Consider the following 15,058-nt stretch of genomic DNA (forward strand, 5'->3'; position numbering starts at 1 on the left):
ATGTATACATATACGTATAAAACATGGTAATACCACGATACTATAAAAGTACTGTGACAGTACTATAGCATCAACTGTTAAAACACAGTACCTTTTTAAGTAATATAACATTGCACAGAATGATCACCATATTCGCATACCATGCTATAAGATAAATGTACTTCAAATAATACCACAGTGATACCAAGATGGTTAGATGGTTAATTCCCAAAACATAGTAAGGTTATCGTTAATGCGAGAACCATGGTATTTGCCCAAAAACATGGTCATTTTCGTTAGTGCTATAACAATATTAACGGGATTATGTGATAACTAGGCTAGTTATTGTGTTGACAGACAGCTGACAGTACCATAGCACTGAAAGTACTCAGAGCTGCTTCAAAGAATCGCAGTAAATGTACCACATTCAAACGAAAACATTTGTGTTTTTTTCGTTAGGGCAAAAGTAGCTACGCTTTTCTGGCGGAAGCTGCGGTTACCATGGTAAATGTTCATATGGGTCGCCAGTAGAGACTCACCTGTAGTATGAGCGCGTCTTCCCGAGACTTTCTTCTGCATGGACTCGCTTAAATCTCCCATCCTCCGCTAACACACACACACACCGACCGCAGAACCGACCCAGATCACGGTTCCGAGTCAGCCACAGGTCTCAGAACAGCAAGAGTCCCGTCAATATCGCGTCCAGTTTGCATTCACACAAACACAGGAAGGAGTAAGGATGTGTTCAATAGCGGCTGTCCAGAAATGGCTTTTTTTATTTCATATCGATCGCCTCAGTTTCACTGACATTCCTCCGTAACGTCACCGATATTTTCACGCCTTTCCAAACGCGCGTCGCGTCAGAAGCCGCTCCGTATTCCCCTCAAACCGCAGAAATATTCACGCACGCACGGATCAATCATTAATTCCTTGACAGTCCCTCTCCATGAATTAAAATCGTGCGCTAAATCCAGATCCCGCACTGTCCTCCGCAGCAGGTCCCGGTCAGATTGATTGCTGTATATCTTCGCTACCGATCTTTTTTCATTTGAAGCAACGTCGTTGCGATTCTCCATTCCAGTTGCGCATCCTGGACCCGCATCCCGTTTCCCACGTGCGCTCCTGGCGTAGCTCACGTCATCCGTTGGCTGCCGTAAGAGGCGCTGCGTTATTGACGTACGACGCTGCGCTATTCCGCTGCTTGGGAACCACTGGCACACTGCTGGGGCGGGCTTATTAGTGAATACAGAGGAGACTCCTCCGAATTAGTATGCTGGGCGTGGATCGACGTCATTTCCTGAATTTCTTAAGCCTTTGTAAGCAGCAGGGAGTGCCACTGCATGAGAATTAATTAATTAATACATACATTTATAAATTACTTCATAGCATAGTATAGATAGACGGACAATAGATTGGCCTATGCGCGCACACACACACACACACACACTATATTCATTTCAATTAAATTCAAGTATATTTGTATAGTGCTTTTTACGATACAAATCATTCCAAAGAAACTTTACAGAAAATTAAGTTTCTACAATATTTAGTAGTAGCTAGCTTATCAGTGGTGACTGTCAGTTTATGTGCATATGACAGGATTTTTCTGAAAAATTAATACTAAATGTAGTCAACCAGACGATGAACAATATTAACAGCAATTATTATATGATGCAGTCACACTTGTAGCAATATTTGTTAGTTCTGTATATTGTTTCAGGGTTAGCATCATCTGAGGTCCTCTGAGGGGTCAGCATCATCTCTTCTCAGGTGTTCTGGATCCAGACTGGAGCTTGTGAAAATCCTACCTGTGGCAAAACAGAGAAACAAATAGAGACATAATTAGCATAGCTGCTGTTCTAACCAAGTCAAATGAATTCGTTTAACCCAAGCTAAAGAATAATAATGTGCATTTGATCAGATGCGAAAAAGTTCTACCTCCTTTAGTGGATTTTGCTATCCTAGCGTTTTGTGACCTTAGGCAGCATGATGGATTGTAGCGTGGCATAAGGCTAGTTAGGTACGCAGGAGCTAAACCATTTAGGGCCTTATAGGTAAGTAATAATAATTTGTAAATGATACGGAAAATAATAGTTAGTCAGTGAAGAGACTGTAATATTGGGGTAATACGATCATATTTTCTTGACCTGGTAAGGATTCTAGCCGCTGCATTTTGGACTACCTGTACCTTGTTTATTGAAGATGCAGGACAACCCCCTTGCAGTGCATTACAATAGTCCAGTCTAGAGGTCATGAATGCATGAATGCTTTTCTGCATCAGAAACGGGTAACATGTTTCGTAGCTTGGCAATGTTTCTAAGATGGAAGAATGTGGTTTTTGTAACATGAGAAATATGGTATTCAAAACAGAAGTTGCTGTCTAATATAACACCCAGATACACCCCTGTGTATATATAAAATAGTTATGGTGGTTTCTTGGCTATATTTGCACATCCTGGTGGTCAATATTCAATGATTTCATGTTCCACCAGTAAGACCAGAGTGTGAAGGTTGAATTAGCAGAGCAATAGCAGAGCTGTACATAAAATATTGCTATGCACACAACATAAAGAGAGACATATCAGAGTACAAAAGGTGACAAATTATTGGTGCACATCTTGCTTGCATCATAGGCCCAATACTTGTGCTAGATGGGCACATCCCTGCCAAGGACTATTGAACCATTCTGGAGGACCATGTGCACCCAGTGGTTCAAACATTGTACCCTGAAGGTGGTGTCTTGTGTCAGGATGATAATGCATCAATACACACAGCAAGACTGGTGACAGAGTGGTTTGATGAACATGAAAGTGAAGTTGAACATCTCCTATGGCCTGCACAGTCAGTTTTAAATATTATTGAGCCAGTTTGAGGTGTTTTGGAAGAGCGAGTCTGGAAATGTTTTCTTCCACCAGCATCATGCAGTGACCTGGCCACTGTTCCTCAAGAGGGATGGCTAAAAATCCCTCTGGCCACTATATGCAGGACTTGTATCTATTATTCTGATGATTAATTGATTATGTATTGGCCGCAAAAGGAGGCTCTACATTTATATATATATATATATATATATATATATATATATATATATATATATATAAACACAATTGGCACTCCCTGCTGCTTATATGGTTAGATACATAATTTGTATACAGTATTTAGATTTAGATCTAGATAGATAGATAGATAGATAGATAGATAGATAGACAGACAGACAGACAGACAGACAGACAGACAGACAGATAGACAGACACACACACACACACACACACACACAGACAGACAGACAGGTAGATAGACATACAGAGTCATGTTAATTTAAGGGCATGATCTGGCTCTTCAATTAAATAAATAGGTTCATACCAAGCAGTCTTTGTATGATTGGTATGTGGGAATTTGATGTAACACATCTTGAATGACATTACAATGGAAGTGAGGTTGCAAAACCTTTCTGCTCGGGTAAAACCTGCTCAGGCACTCCTCCAAAATGCACTTTCTGTTTTTCTAATGAATGATTGCCCAGGATAGTAACTGTCTTTGTTTGCTGCAAACTATAGGAGCTACATGACGTCAATCAAGTAAAATTACATAAAACTTCAATGCAACATCCATTACACCAGTTCGAGCCAAACAAAAGCACACACACCCTAGCTTCACTGCACCCCCGTTCTTACTGATGGAGTGGTACAGCCCAGTTCTTCTCCTCCTCCTCCTCCTCCTCCTATAGCTGCTGTGTCCTCCATCACTCCATTTCCTTTGATTCTGTTTCTCCTTGAGGACGGATTCAGGCCTTTGTGCAGGGCAGATCTTCTGGTTTCTCTTCATCCTTCTTTGAAAAGAAGACAAGGAGAGCAAGGATTTCAAGGCAACATAAAGAAGGTATGTTCCATCCATCATCATCTTTCCATCCATCCATCAGAACTGGAAGAGAATGTGATGCGCTTATGTGGCCTGTGCAGCATCATAACTGCATCACTACATTACCATCACATGCTCTTTTAACCCATTTTAAGTCCATCTTTCCATTCTCTGCATGGCTTCATTTCTTTTTTTTGTGTGTGATTTTATTTTATTTTAATGTTCAGTTCTCCCCTTCCCTCCACTGGACTCATGCAGATTCACAGGGATATTTCTGCACGCTGCAAACGAATTAGTTCATGTTTATTGCTTCAGAAATAGGTGGGTGCAAAAGGTCTGTAAGGAACATGAATGATGTTAAGAGTTAATTTTTACTTTTGTCCCACATAGCCTAAAAAAAGAGCTTCTATGCACAAAAGACATACATGTTTTTTAAGGTAGCCACGACTAATGGATGATGCCCTTTGGCTGTCTAATACAAGCAAATATAGCACGTGACAGTCAGTAGGCCACTGCATATACAGTAATGTCATTGCTACGTCAAGGTCAAAGACTCAAGTGCTTCATGTGATATAATTCTATTTTTGTGACATATTCACATATTTTTTCAGTCCATACTCATTCGCATTTTTCTGTGGAATGCAAAAACAGAATTTGCTTCAGCAGCTATTTTTCATATAATGTTCATTCCACTGATGTCAAGCAAAAACTATAAACAAATAAATAAATAAATATGAGAAAAGTATAAGAATGAATTTGTAATTTTTTATTTATTTATTTTTTACATTTTTGTTAATTCTTTTAATGTTCTTTTAATATTTTTACATATAGGGTCAGTAAGTGTTTTTTTCTTTCTTTCTTTATAATTGGTCAAAAGTTACAGTACAGATCTTTATAATGTTACAAATAACTGCTTTTTTATCTCTCTATTAATATAAGAAATCACAGAGCACAAAATATTAAACAGAACAACTCTTTTCAACATTGATAGTAATAAATGTTTCTTGAGAAGCAGATCAATAAATCAGAATGATTTCTGAAGGATTACATAACTCTAAAGACTGGAGTAATGATGCTGAAAATTCAGCTTTGCATCACAGGAATAAATTACATTTAAAAATATATTAAAACAGAAAACAGTTATTTTAAACTGTAATAATTATTACAATTTTACTGTTTTTACTGTATTTCTAATCAAATAAATGCAACCTTGCTTGGCAAAAGAGACTTCCTTAAAAAAACTGACTCAAACTTAGAACAGTTGTGCACACAGAGAAATTTAAAACCTCAATCTCTCCCTTTTCTGTATATTCCTAAAAGAAAGCCCAGGAAAAACTGCCGTATTCCTCGATCCCTTGATCCCATTCCCACATGGAAGCAAAAGCCAAAGGAGCATCGAAATCTGCCTCAAAAGCAGAGAAGAAGGAGGTAGTGCCACCGCCAAAACCAGACCCCGTCTCTGCAGAACCTGCAGAGCCCGAGAATCCGGCGGAAGATGGAGCAACCAACCAACAAGGGGAGGCGGAGTCTGCAGGAAGTAGCTGTGAAGCCTTAGAAAGTTTAAAGCCTTTCCTGATTGGAGGAGCAGTCATTGCCCTTGGAGCTGTATTGGTGGGCGTAATCTTATTAGCCAAGAAAAACTGACCCAAGGCCTAAGATTGGTTGTTAAACAGTGGAACTGAATAATTCACAAACTATTAAAGTTTAAATAAAGGGGTGGGGAGTCACTAGCGGAGTGAACATATGTCCTCTTTGTCCTGAACATGTGCTGGCCAGGATTTCCAAATTGCCAAAAATGTCTGGGTTTTGGCTTTGATTTTCATAATGACTGAAATGTAGCATGCAGTCCGGCCAATCATGGCACACGAGAAGATGGGATCTAAACAGAACGGCCAAAGCAATGCAAATTCACATACAATGTATGAAGACTATAGAGACTGCTTCAACAGAGAAACAAAGTCAAAACCCGGGAATTTTAAGCAATGTAGAACTCCTGACCAGGACATGTGCTGGAAACGAGAACATGTGGTCACTCTACACACTAGGCATCTTAATTTTATGCTGTACTTTAATTTCAGTGCTTGTGGTGACATTCCTGCCAGCTATTAAAGCAAGCTAGAGATGCATTTAGGCCAAGCACTTTTCATATAACATTCATCCTAGCTGTAGCCAATGCACTTTTCCACCAAAACTTTCATCCAAGTCACTCTTCCTGCTAGTTGACACCCAAAAACACCCTCATCCATGCCACAATGCTGAGATTAAACCAATTATCCCAAAAATATTTCAGTTAATTTTCAAGCTGGACTTAAACTCATAAGTGCCAACTGTAAGATACAATAACATTAAGATGCACGAGTCAAGGTTAAAAATACAGAATTTTTCTTGATGTCAATAAAAGCAATTGGTTTCATACTTAAATGCTTGTGCAAATCCATATGTACATATCACGCCACTGACATCTATTACAGTTAGGCCTGTATTGTTGACAGAAGGTGAAGAAATGTAAAGAAAATCTAAATTATTTCAAATATTATATAGGTTCATTTTGTATTTGACATCAGCCATCGAACAAACACAGGTCATTCAATAATTCAATAATCTTGCCTGTGAATTGCATACTATCGAACAACTGTGCCATTTCAAGATCTTAGTTTCTTGTTTGAACGATGTTGACGATTTTCTGAAGTGGGCCAATGGAAATAGATGCGTGATGCAACATAGATGCAACGTAGATTATGACGGATCTCGGCCAATAGCTTCAATTTAGCATTTACACTATGATGAGCGCTACACACTACAGAAACAATCCCTTAATGCATGCAGACACGAACAATAAACACTCACACGTCACATGACATACTATTACAGAAAAAGAAATTTTCTTTAAAGTGCGTATATAATGCAATAATTCAAATAGAATTCTGTATTTAAAAGAAAGAAGACTGTGTATTAGTTGTGATACTGAGAGTAAAGATGAGGCTGAGGATGTGGCAACATGGTGGTTGTCTTGGTGATGATAATGATGATGATGATTATGATTTTATTTGTTTGTTCTAATGAAGTTTACTTGTTCCTCTAATGTTGCATCTTTCCTCCTGCCATATGTATTTATTTTACACAACCTTTACACAACCTTGCTTGCTGTATTTCCGCTGTTCCTCGTGTGAATTAAAACAAGATGGCTCCCTTGTGGCTTGATGACCTTATTAAAGGACAATGAAGCATATTTTCCCAGACTCAGTGTGTTTTTTTTTTCTCTCTGGTTATTTTTGGACAGAATTCAATACTCGATGCCTGTTTTTTTCATACTTGTGACAGATGTCTTTTCTATTTTTAAATTAATCTATTTACTAAATGCAGCACAGTCACTATTAACAAGGAATTAGTAAATTGGGTAATAAAGACACGCATCTATCACTGGAAAAAGGATGAAGAACAACAAAAACACACAAAGGTCAGGGGTTATGCATAATACTTTATCAGTGGGTTAAATCAATCATCAAAGGACTTCATGTCATGAAAACATGGCTTCTATAGCTGCATTTGAGTCTCGCTGCAATTCTACAAAAAAAAATCTGTTTACTGAATTTTACATTATTAAAGAATCATCTGCTTTTTAAAGTCATAAAATAAATTGTGATTATTTGATTCTAGCTGTAGTTTAAAAATAAATATTATATACCCTCAGCAACGCTATAGTTTTTAACAGTACGAAACACTAAAATAACACAATATAATAATAAATCTCTCCCTATAGCTCTCACTACACATCCTATTTATTTAGAATTTTCTAAGGTTTTTACATATTGTTAATCAAATCATTTAAAAACAGCTGATGCAGATAAAGTGTCTGGCTAAAAGAAGCTAAAAAAAATTATATAAGATTTTTTTTTGTTTATGTGTGTGTGTTGTTACAGAGATATGGTGACTTTAATTGACACTTATTATTGGAGTTTTGACAGAGGGTGCTTCTCAATATCCCTCCTCCTTTCCTCGATCCTCCGTCCTCCATCCTACGACCCGGAAACCGATCAAGCTCAGCCATCTTGAAGGACATCTCAATTCTCTAATTGCACCACGAGGATCGAGGAGGCTTCACGAGGAGCGATGAGCGAGGATACACAGGTGTATCCTTTGCGGAAGTGTTTTTCATTGAAAAACATCTCGGTTACGTATGTAACCATGGTTCCCTGAATAGGGAACGAGATGCTGCGGTGACGTCACCGTATGGGAACACCCCTCGGTGTGACTGAGGCTACGTTCACACTGCAGGCTGAAACGACCCAATTCCGATTTTTTTGCCCCTATGCGACCTGTATCTGATCTTTTCATGACAGTCTGAACGACACAGATCCGATCTTTTCAAATGCGACCCAGGCCACTTGGATATGTGGTCCTGAATCCGATACGTATCCGATCTTTTGAAATGCGACCTCCGTCTGAACGGCCAGGCCACATGTATCTGACCCGTACGTCATTGATACGCAACAAACGTCATAATTCTGCGTTGAAGTAGGCGGGAACGAGAAGATAAACTGATGAATTCTGTATTAGTGAAGCCACTCACATCAGTATCCCACCACTCCTGGCTCCGACTCCGCACCCACACGTTTCTCTGTACCGATGTTGCTAACACTGCTCCACAAAACATCATGGCCAAAAACCTTGCTCTCCTCCTTCTTTTTAATTTTCTTCTTAAAATGAGAAGATTGTAATTGTGCTGGCTCCGTTGGGAAAATAACTTTAATATTGCAAAAAGAGCTCCGCTGTTGACTACACTGTTGTTGACATCCATGTTTAACGTTAGCTACTTCCGCAAACAACGAGTGACATCGTTGAGCGTTGAGTACTCTTCTGTGCATGCGGGTCACTTCTGGGTTATTTCACGTTCACACAGGAGATCACAAAAGGTCGCATTTAATTGGAAATGTGAACGACCTTGCAAAAAAATCGAATTTTTTCAAAAAATCGGAATTGAGCATTAAGCCTTGCAGTGTGAACGTAGCCTAATGTCTGGAGCCCTATATCATCCCGCCAATCCTTTTGGCCAAATAGCGCTTGGCACCACCCCTACGCATGCGCACGCATTGTATACCTGGGTGCCGCGCGCTATTTTGCTCAGATTTAATGAACTGAAGAAGAAGAATGCTATCAAGGTATGGAACGGCCAGGACCGCAGCATCTCGTTCCCTATTCAGGGAACCATGGTTACATACGTAACCGAGATGTTCCCATTCATAGGTCACTTCGATGCTGCGGTGACGTCACCGTATGGGAATGCTATACCATAACGCCTTACGTACCTGATAGCTGGGATCCAAGGAAGCATCTGCTCAAGCGGAGAGAACCCGGGAGCCAGGAGCCATCCTCACATCCAGACTGTAAGACTTGATAAAAGTGCTCGGTGAGACCATCCTGCTGCAGCACAGATATCATCCATAGAAGATCCACTGAGGAAAGCTCGTGAAGAAGCCACTGCTCTCGTGGAATGAGCTCTAATTCCTAAGGGCGAAGCGAGTTCACGCGCCTCATAGGCAAAAGATATTGCTTCCACCAGCCAATGGGACATGCGTTGTTTTGTGACAGCATGGCCTTTATTCTTATGTCCAAAACAGACAAACAGCTGGTCAGACAGGGGAAAAGGGCTGTTCGATCAACATAAGTCTTTAGCGCTCTGACAGGGCAAAGACTTAGATCTCCTGACCCCGCCTCAGCAGGGGGTAAACCCTCCAAGACCACTTGTTGAAAACGAAAGGGGTTAGAAGAGACCTTAGGGACATAATTAGGCCTCTGTCGCAACAACACCTTCACAGAGCCCGGTGCAAATTCCATGCATGTGGGTGAGACAGAAAGAGCCTGTAAATCCCCAACTCTCTTGAGGGAGGATAAAGACAGAAGAAGAACTGTCTTCATAGTCAGGATTTTATCCGGTATAGATTCCAGGGGCTAAACCGGATGCCCTGATAAACCTTGTAACACAATAGATAAGTCCCATGAAGGAACTCGCACAGGGCAGAAAGGCCTCAGCCGTCGCGCACCCTGTATAAAACGAGAAACCAGCTGATGACGGCCCACCGAGGCACCATCTATATATTCGTGGTTAGCTGAAATGGCTGCCACGTAAACTTTCAGAGTGGCTGGCGTCACTCCATCAGAAAAACGGTTCTGAAGGAACTCCAGTACTGAAGCCACTGGGCAGTAAACTGGGTCCATATTACGAATTCCACACCAGGTCATAAACAGTTTCCACTTGAAAGCATATAAGCGTCTCGTAGAAGCTGCTCTAGAATTCAGTATAGTCTCGGTGGTTTCAACAGAAAGACCAGGACATACTAGCTCACTCCGCTCAGAGGCCATGCTCACAGTTTCCATAGATCTGGCCTTGGGTGCCACCGCGGAGCCACCAGCAGCAGCTGTTCCACTCTGTCCAGCCGTATCCTGGATAATACCGCTGGAATTAAACGAATCAGGGGAAAAGCATACAAGCTGGTTTTGGGCCAATTGTGAGCTAACGCATCCAAGCCCAGGGGCGATGGAGGGCATAGGGAGAACCATAGCGGGCAATGCATAGTCATGTTCGACGCGAATAAGTCCCCTCTTGCTTCTCCAAAAATCTGCCATAAGAGGTTCACCGTTTGGGGGTGCAATCTCCATTCCCCCTGCTCCAGAGTCTGTCTGGATAACAAATCCGCTCCGAAGGTCAAACGTCCGTGGACATGAACCGCTCGGATCGACAGGAATTTGTTCTGAGACCAAAGAAGAATATGTCTCGCCAGCCTGCACAGGGAGCGAGAGCGTAATCCTCCCTGAAGATTCAGATACGACACAACCGCTGTGTTGTCTGACCTGAGCAGTACATGACGGCCGATCAGCAGATTCGAGAAATACTGGAGAGCTAGAAAAACTGCCAGTAATTCTAACCTGTTTATGTGCCAACTGCGTTGAGTTGCTGTCCACACTCCGTGGGCTGGGCGCCCTTGACAAACAGCTCCCCAACCGGTCAAAGACGCATCTGTCGTGACAGTCTCTCCGGAAGCACAAATCCCCAGCCGAACTCCGGCTAGAAGAAATTCGGTTGACATCCACAGTTTTATCGACATTACACACCTCCGTGTCACCGAAATCGTCCGATGCAGAAGACAACGGGGTGAAATGTTCCGTCTTTTCGTCCACCACTGAAAAGGGCGCATGTGAAGTAATCCCAGACAGATTACGGGGGATGCCGCTGCCATTAGACCCAAAAGTCTGAGGCACAAGCTCACCGTCACCGTGCGACCCGCTTTGAAGCGGCGCACGCATGACACGATCGACTGAGCGTGCGGGAGAGATAGCTTTGCTGTCATCGCGTGAGAGTCCAAGTCTATTCCCAGAAAGGTTATCCGTTGAGAGGGAATTAAAACACTCTTATGGAAATTTGTGCGTAAGCCCAGGCTGTTTAAATGATTCAGCACAAGATCCCGATGAGAGTGTGCTTGAGTCTGCGATTGTGCTATCACCAGCCAATTGTCTAAGTAGTTCAAAACGCGAACGCCCTGGAGCCGCAACGGGGCCAGAGCTGCGTCCATGCATTTTGAAAAAGTACGGGGAGCCAGAGCTAAGCCAAAGGGAAGAACGAGGTACTGATACGCTTTGCCCTCTAAAGCGAATCTGAGGAATTTCCTGTGTCTTTTGATGATCTGAATATGAAAGTATGCATCTTTCAGATCGATCGTGACAAACCAGTCGTTTGGTTGAATCTGAGACAAAATAGACTTTACCGTTAACATCTTGAATTTGCTCGTCCTGAGTGCAAGATTCAAACGGCGTAAATCCAGAATGGGTCGCAACCCGCCGTCTTTTTTTGGTACCACAAAATAGCGGCTGTAAAACCCTGACTCCATCTGAGAGGGGTGTACTTCTTCTATAGCCCCTTTGCTCAGCAGAGTTGACATCTCCTGTCGCAGCACCGCTATTTCCTCCGGTTTCACAACCGTGGGAAGAATTCCGCGTAAAGGAGGCGGGCCTTTTTGAAACTGAATGATGTATCCGTGACGAATTGTGCGTAACACCCATTGCGAGATGTCGGGCAAGCGAAACAACATTAGCGGTCTCAAGATTTCCGCTTCCTGCAACGCTTTCATGCACATTAAAATGTCCAGGCATGAAAAGCTTGTGGCGTTCGTGAACAGGGGAAGTGCATGCGTAAAAGTCATTGCGTCTCGTTGTGTATAATCCTGAAACATGTCCACGGCAGGAATTAATCCAACAAGATGAACATCGGGCTCTGCCGCTAGCGAAAAGGTGGTGGCTGTATGAGCCGCCATAAACTGGTCGTCTTTGCCAGACCCTTGAACTGTCCCTCGGAGTCTGAAAGCTGCATTGCGCAGAGTGTCGGCATGATAACTCGATCCAATGCTGCTCGAGGCGCTCTTTGCAGCAAGACAGTCAGTGTTTGAGTGTGGGGACTGAAGTGAGAGGGTTGGATGCGCAAAAGCGGTCCAACAGCGCTCTCTAGTGGAGGGCACAGTCCCTGGCAAGCAGCGAGAACATCAGGAGCTGCTATTCTGGGCCCGAGAATGAGAGGCATTAGCCGTCGAGCTCAGGTCTAACCTCCGTTGCCGCTGGTGAGCCAGTGGAAAAACCTTAGGACCCCAATCCTTACGAGGGGGCGCCATAGGTGGAGGCTCTTCCCGTGAGGCAACTCGTTGGCGGTGAGAGGAGGTTGAGCGAGAACGCACAGGTGCCTGCCGGCGTTCAACCTCCCTGGGCCTGCGAGGAATCCGCTGGCGGAAGGCGCTGGCACATTTCTTTGTTCTTCATTTTCTACAACACGAGTTTAAAAACATTGCTGTATTTTTGTGTTTTTAATTAAGAGAAAGTACTCCACCATCATGCTCCGACCAAAGTGACTTGAACGCACATGCCGTCATAAGCACGACTTCCCACCTCGTGCGTACGAACTTCCCAGGAAGACTTGAACGCACCATGAGAAGCACCAGAGAATGTCTAATATGGCGAGAAGTTTCACTCTCACTACACTTCCGGCTTCTGAACTGGTTGCAGTTCCATATGAGGGCGCTCACAGGACGAGTGCAGAATGAATGGAGGTCAATGGCGGTATACCCCTCAAAATCCACTTTTCTCAAGATATAATTTTTGTCTAGTAATTTGAATGTTGTATTCGAAAGGAGATGCAAATAAATTACACATTGCTGGGTGTTAGATTTTTTAGAGTCACTTATTTGCTTTAAAAAGTCTTTTAAAATGTCAATGACGTCATACACATTCACATTCATTAGCAGAATGCTAGCGTGTTATGGGCAACAACAACTCAACCTGTAAGAAATCGAAAGGACATAAGTACTCGTTCATTCAACTTTCGACCTATAACCCATGTTGAACTTGCAAAACCTACAATCAGATCTGAGATTTCTCTAATGCAATCTGGTGAAAGGGACAAATTTAGCCGTCTAGCCCCATAGACTCCCATTCATTGTGCACTCATGTTGATCGCCCCCAGTGGAACTCCGGTGGTACTGCAACCAAAATTCGGTACAATAGGACTTAATAGGGAGTGGGAAGGCTCTCCGTAGACAGGCTCTGGAAGAAGCACCCAGAATGTTTTCATGTTGCTCACTTCCGCACTTCAGAAGCGCGCGGATCTCCTCTCATGACGTTGTTTCCACCCGTGCGTTTTTGACAAACGTAACGCGGAACTTACGCAGATGTAATGCGTCTGTTGTAAGCGGCGCAAGAAGAACGTGTGTCGCGTGCGAGATTGTTTTGGTAATGTTTCTAACATCTTTTTGACATCTTCCATTATAATAACCGGTTCTAATTGTAAGAGTTTAGTTATGGATTCTTAACTAAGGAACATATCTTGGGCTGAACGTCTCTATTACAAATGTTATGTAGTGTTACTGTAAATATCTAGGCATCACATGAATATCTCTAACTATTACTGAGTTTTGTGTGGTTTTCTTATCTATCTATCTATCTATCTATCTATCTATCTATCTATCTATCTATCTATCTATCTATCTATCTATCGAGCATATTTATTTACATATATTTGCAGAGTAAAACCTCATAAGCCATCATGAACTGTTGAGAGACATCGCAGAGACTTTTAAACACTAATATATATATATTAATTCACTGATCTAGTAAAAACATTGCTTATCTTTATTAAAAAGTTTGGTACTTGACATACAAATAAACAAAATACATACAAATGTCAGAAGTCCAGCAATCTCTAGGAAATTATTCCTGAAAATCCTTTTCTGATAATTGTGAATGATTGGAAAAATCTATTCAAAAACAGGCTAATCGTGAGTTTTCTGATAAACGCTTAGTTTTTCTTCAATTCAGGCCTCTGGTGCTTCACCATGATTATCCCCGTTCGCTGCTTCACTTGTGGGAAGATTGTTGGGAACAAATGGGAGGCGTATTTAGGTCTTCTTCAAGCAGAGTATACAGAAGGGTGAGTTCATAAACTTTCATATAGGTGTGATTTCTTCTGTGATCACAGTGGTGTCAAACTGAATCTCACTCTGCTGGTCTTCACAGTGATGCTCTTGACGCTCTGGGTTTGAAGAGATACTGCTGTCGTCGGATGCTTCTGGCTCACGTGGATCTCATTGAGAAGCTGTTGAATTATGCACCGCTGGAGAAGTGAGGAGCTTTCTGTGAAACTGAAGATGTACATGCCACTCAACCTCATATTTTCAAAGACTTGATCCTAATGTAAGAAATACAGGCAAAGGCATGGAGACGTCTGGTTCATTATTCTATATCTGAAGCAAGCTTATGATGTTTAATTTTTGTTAATTATAATTTTGTTAAATAAAGATCGAAATGTATCTGTTGTGTGGTTCACACATTTTTTTTTTAAAATCACAGTATTTTGGAAGGGCAAGAATAAATGTCATTTTTCACCCTTATTTTCTAAATTTGTCTGCTGTCATTTTTTTCTGTAGAACACAATGTTTTTTTTTTTTAATCTTTACTATATAACAATGATTCATATTGACACATCTGTTAAGCGATGGAATGACAAAAAAAGTAGAGAACAGAGTGCTATTTAAGTGATTTTAATCTTACCATGTAACTCGGAAATATCATGTCAAAGCACTTGCCATCACACAGTTTATCATTATTAAGTCAAACTATTAAATACATATTTATTCATTCAAATAAAGCTAAAAACAAAATATAAATATTAGATGAAAAATGTAAA

The 15,058-nt window shown here is 41.6% G+C and overlaps 2 protein-coding genes and 1 long non-coding RNA gene across 5 annotated transcripts in view; 2 read left to right on the plus strand and 1 right to left on the minus strand.

Annotated features, from left to right (window-relative positions):
• Positions 1-1,210, minus strand: part of LOC132117778 (diacylglycerol lipase-alpha-like) — a 45,362-nt gene extending 44,152 nt beyond the window's left edge. Inside the window, exon 1 of one of the 2 annotated variants that reach the window (XM_059527087.1) lies at positions 519-1,208. The gene's annotated coding sequence lies outside the window, so the exon portion shown is untranslated. Of the gene's footprint in view, positions 1-518 lie in introns of both variants that reach the window. The other variant, XM_059527095.1, reaches the window with a different exon arrangement.
• Positions 1,211-3,678: 2,468 nt separating this feature from the next.
• LOC132117772 (uncharacterized) lies at positions 3,679-7,066 on the plus strand. The gene is made up of 2 exons (XR_009425842.1): positions 3,679-3,858; positions 5,158-7,066. It is a non-coding gene; the product is annotated as an uncharacterized LOC132117772 (long non-coding RNA).
• Positions 7,067-13,456: 6,390 nt separating this feature from the next.
• On the plus strand, positions 13,457-14,681 carry LOC132113879 (DNA-directed RNA polymerases I, II, and III subunit RPABC5). Of its 2 annotated transcripts, none has more exons than XM_059521928.1 (3): positions 13,457-13,605; positions 14,191-14,302; positions 14,389-14,681. In XM_059521928.1, the coding sequence occupies exons 2-3, from the start codon at positions 14,208-14,210 to the stop codon at positions 14,495-14,497; spliced, it is 204 nt and encodes a 67-aa protein (XP_059377911.1). In that variant the 5' UTR covers positions 13,457-13,605; positions 14,191-14,207; the 3' UTR covers positions 14,498-14,681. The 2 variants fall into 2 exon arrangements, with proteins under 2 accessions (XP_059377911.1, XP_059377903.1); XM_059521920.1 differs by having other exon boundaries at positions 13,506-13,605; positions 14,175-14,302.
• Positions 14,682-15,058: the final 377 nt, after the last annotated feature.

The sequence above is a fragment of the Carassius carassius genome, chromosome 3 (assembly GCF_963082965.1).
Source record: "Carassius carassius chromosome 3, fCarCar2.1, whole genome shotgun sequence".
Lineage (NCBI taxonomy): Eukaryota > Metazoa > Chordata > Actinopteri > Cypriniformes > Cyprinidae > Carassius > Carassius carassius.

Coding starts and splice junctions, on each gene's coding strand:
- LOC132113879 (XM_059521928.1), top strand. CDS start 14,208: ATGATTATCCCCGTTCGCTGCTTCACTTGTGGGAAGATTGTTGGGAAC. Junction 14,303..14,388: donor CAAGCAGAGTATACAGAAGG/GTGAGTTCATAA, acceptor TGGTCTTCACAG/TGATGCTCTTGACGCTCTGG.